Source organism: Phalaenopsis equestris, unplaced genomic scaffold (genome assembly GCF_001263595.1).
Source record: "Phalaenopsis equestris unplaced genomic scaffold, ASM126359v1 Scaffold000025, whole genome shotgun sequence".
In the NCBI taxonomy this organism is placed as follows: domain Eukaryota; kingdom Viridiplantae; phylum Streptophyta; class Magnoliopsida; order Asparagales; family Orchidaceae; genus Phalaenopsis; species Phalaenopsis equestris.
The window spans coordinates 1,069,332-1,073,462 of record NW_018164467.1 but is presented as its reverse complement, the minus strand read 5'-3'; the positions used below and the strand labels follow the sequence as shown (position 1 = coordinate 1,073,462).

Here is a 4,131-nt window from a genome sequence, read left to right as displayed (position 1 = left end):
AGTCGTTGTTCACAAAAAGGTACAAAGGATGTTGACGACGACCGTAAACATAACCAATCAAATCAAGTCTATATATAAATATGACCCGGGGCCCCCACAAACATTAAGCCGGCTAGCTACCAGACCAGGCGAGCGTTAGTCCAAGCGGCCATTAAGCCGAGCGACCATTAGGGCGGGCGCCCAATAGAACGAGCGACTGCTTGTTGAAGATCGGTTCTAACTGCTTTGGAACTAAATGTTTGGTTTCACCCATCGGGTTGGTGGATGCCAGATTCATCTGCATGAGTTTGGTTGGATAGATTCTTTTGGAGCTGATCTACTCTTATCCATCTAATAGGTATAATTCTACTGGTACGCTAGTGCTAGCTAGTTTGGAGATATCATTGAAATTTATGCCGACATATTTTTAATATACAAATTATATTTAAAATTAGGCAGTCCAAACATTACTATTTATATATTTAATTCCCTTTTTATTCATTTTTCAAAATCTCACTCAAATATCAAAATTGGTGAAAAAATCAATGTTATCACATCTCACTTATTTGATTGAAGCTCACGCGAATGACCTGTTGGGTCGTTCTGGTGTTAATTTTGTAACAAGCAATAAAGCAATAACTATGTAATTATTCCTTATTAAATATAGTTGTGACTGCTGACCGCGACAACACAAATTTTGTCGTCGGCGATCTAACGCCGTCAAATGGACGGAAAAAACGACCGTATACTGCTTGCACGGCGTGGAAAGAAGCTTGGACAGGTAGAGAGAGATTGAAGTGGGGAACCGTACTATAAATGATGGGCGTAGTGGATGGAGAGCTTATCCACGGCCTTTGCCTTCTTCACTTCCTCTCCAGATCTGCCCTGAGCTTGCTATTGTATGGCAGTAACCGGTTACAAGGGGCGAGTGATCGCTGAAAGCTTTGGGAAGCGACTTGCGATTCAGATCTGGACCGCCAAGCTTCGCGATCTTGCTCCGTTCTCCATCTTCAGGTATTAATTTTTTTCTACCGCTAGAGCTTGATCTTCCGCGTTAGTTTTTAGGTTAATCTGTTTGCTTCCCGATCTAATATTTTTTGTGTAGATTTTGCTTGGATCTGTCAGATCCAACTTCTTTGAACTCTATCAAGTACTTCATCGATGGATTTGAGCATCGCTTTCGAATCGAACTCACTTTGATATGAGTGGATTTTGCTCGAATATGTTTACCCCATCTCTATTATGTTTCGTCTGCTCTTTAATTCTTTTCCCTTTCTTGACTAAAATGTAGTTTTACTGATTTGGCAGTTTCATGGTTTCGATTCTTTCCCCCTTTTCCTCGCTCGGACAAAAAAGCCCTGTTTAATCTGAAAATTGAAAACAGCGTAGGAAAAAAAATGAATAAATTGGGGTGATATCCTGATCAAAACCTTGGTTGACTTTACTATAAACTTAATCTAATATGAACTTTATTCAATCAACAATTCACATTTAATGGTCGGTTTCTCTGAATAATTTTCGTGCGTCTTCTAATTCGTCTAAAGTTAAGGTAAGCATCGTCAATCACCAAGAAGGAAGAAGAAGAGTTTTTGACGCTTACTGGTTAAAAGATATGATCGCATTTAAAATTATGATTTTGTGCCACTTCTTTGAAATTCATCGTTAAAAAAATATAATATGCCGCAGCAATATTCATTACTTTGTCCCGTTACTCGCACGCAGACACGTGCTGCAGACACGTGCTATATTCGATTCTTTCTTTTAATTCTCAACCATTTCTTTTCTTCAGGAGGGCATCGCACTTTGCTTCGCACTACGAGAAGGAGATTGACGAGCACGTGAGGCCGGCCGTGGTGCCGGATCATGTGATAGAGGCTAGTTCGGAGAAGTACTGGAGCCCACATCCGACCACCGGCGTCTTTGGCCCCGCCGATCTGATTGGCGTTGCCGGTCTCCGCCACCCGCCGGCGTCCGGTAATGGTAGCTCGTCTGCTCTGGACCAGACCGTCCGGTTCCGCCCCCTCGATCTCGAGGACCTCGACAAGTCTCAGCACGTTTAGCTCTCGCTGGATTCTGCCCTACTTCTCCCGATTATAATATTATTATGCCATCAATATTAGATAAATAAATAAAACATGGAGTGCGGGGGTATGCGTAAAATGTGCTCCCTGTGTTTCTGTGGGGCTCCGTATGCTTTTGAGTTCCCGGTTACCTACTTGCTGTGTAATGGAATTGATATAATTATGTTGATATTGCATCTTATATGTACGGACTTGAATATCTTGCATATATATAGTTTGGTTTAATATATTGATGCGTGCTGATAGATTTATGTCGGAAGATTAATTATTTAGCATCTTAGTACTGCATGAAATTTCAAAACATGCTCTTATAATAAAAGTAACGATAGAGACACTCAGAGATTTTTAAGTGAAAAATTTGAAAGTGAAAATTAGGGTCTAGCCTAACTGAAATAATTCATTATAAATTAGTGATTAAACGTCTAAACTTTTGTCCCACAGGCGGAAAAGAGTTAACAAAATTATTTGAAGTACAATAATTGTATGCAGAAGGATTCGTTGTACAACGATTAGAAACGATTTCAATTGGGACTAGTTTGGACTTTTTTGTGTCACATTCAAGGTGTGTTGTGGCACAGTATTTGGGATGATGCATTGCTTCGAAGGGTACCTCGTGGTATTTACTCTGCACCATGCTTTGTTACTTCGGAGGGTACTTTGTGATTTCTTGAGAAGTTTCATTGAAACAAGCAGAAAGCACCCGAGGTGGCCGGTGAGTGTTGGTCGATGGGTCACTGATTGTGAGAGCGGGAAGTGTTTGTCAGGTATTTAGTCTAAAACAACACTAGAATTCAACTTCTTTGTGATCCAACTCCAAATCCAGCTCTTCTTCTGGTTCAAGGCTTAGGTACCCTTTTATGAAGGGGTTAGAACTCTATTTGTAGAGTATGGGGGAGATCTTTCTGCAAACAAGAAGGAAATTTGGACCACTTTGCCGGAAGGCCCGGAGAAATTCTCTCGATCAAACGATATTTTATGGATATTTGTGTTTTAAAGATGTTAAAATTCAGTGATCTTAGCCTCCTTGGACTTGTCTAATTGAGATATTCAATTTGACTATAAACGCATTTGTTTTGTAATTTATTTGAAATTCTAATTGGGCATCAGAAGCATCTAAATATAGTTAAATGACTTGATCTGAGCTTTATTTGATTCAAATTGAATCAATTTTGGTGTTATTGTGTCTGTTTTACTGAGTATGGGTCAGTTTGGCGTAGCTGTTGATTATTTATAATCTGTTGATAAGCAGGTTATTCTGATAATCTGATAATCTGCAGATTATCAGAATAATTTGACTTGCTGTTTGGGGCAACTTATTTAGAGTAGCTTATTGGTGGTTAAATGACATTTCTGTTTCCTCCCCCTAATACAATGACATTTCTGTCTCTGCCTGATAAAACTATTTGAGGCAGCTTATTCAAAATAGCTTATTGATAGTACAAAAATAAGTGCATAAGCATACAATCATCACAGATCAGTTCCAAAAGATGACATACAATTCTCACACTTTTGTGAGTACCAGAAGAAATAAAAAAAGTAACAGAAATTCCTGCAAAATTTCCACCGCACAATCAGCAGCTAAACATATATATAACTTCACCAATTTGTTTTCATGGACTCATATTTCAGCAGCTAAAAAGTTAGATACCTCCCATCAAACAAACAGAGCTATAACCAGAAAAAAAAAAACGACACAATATCATGCCACAAAACAAATGCCCAAAATCAGACTCGACTCATGTTTCCAGGATCGCTTCCAAGATCGCAGCTAGCAACCCAAATCCAACAACCAGTTAAAATGATAAAATATCGGGGCATAGAAATTGAAACATTTCTCAACAGGCCAAACGCCCAAAAACCAGCGAAAATGCCAGAAGCCACAGGATCCGAAAAAAAACTCATGTCATAGATCTAAACTGGGCAATACCTAAAAACCTTAAATGACATCATATTTCCCCTGAAAAAATAAAAATTTTCATTTTCTGCGTCAACACTTACTCAGAAAGAAGATCAGAGCAAAAAAAACATTCCAAGGCTCGCATCTGGGGTAATCGAAAGGATACCTGATGAT

General features: G+C 39.1%; 1 protein-coding gene across 1 annotated transcript; it reads left to right on the top strand.

Annotated features, from left to right (window-relative positions):
• The first annotated feature begins 774 nt into the window (after positions 1–774).
• On the top strand, positions 775–2,257 carry LOC110018586. The gene is made up of 2 exons (XM_020715934.1): positions 775–993; positions 1,769–2,257. The coding sequence occupies exons 1-2, from the start codon at positions 881–883 to the stop codon at positions 2,037–2,039; spliced, it is 384 nt and encodes a 127-aa protein (XP_020571593.1). The 5' UTR covers positions 775–880; the 3' UTR covers positions 2,040–2,257.
• Positions 2,258–4,131: the final 1,874 nt, after the last annotated feature.

Excerpts from the sequence above, each read along its gene's own strand:
- LOC110018586 (XM_020715934.1), top strand. The coding sequence starts at position 881 with ATGGCAGTAACCGGTTACAAGGGGCGAGTGATCGCTGAAAGCTTTGGG. Across the intron at positions 994-1,768 it reads GCTCCGTTCTCCATCTTCAG|GAGGGCATCGCACTTTGCTT; the intron begins GTATTAATTTTT and ends TCTTTTCTTCAG.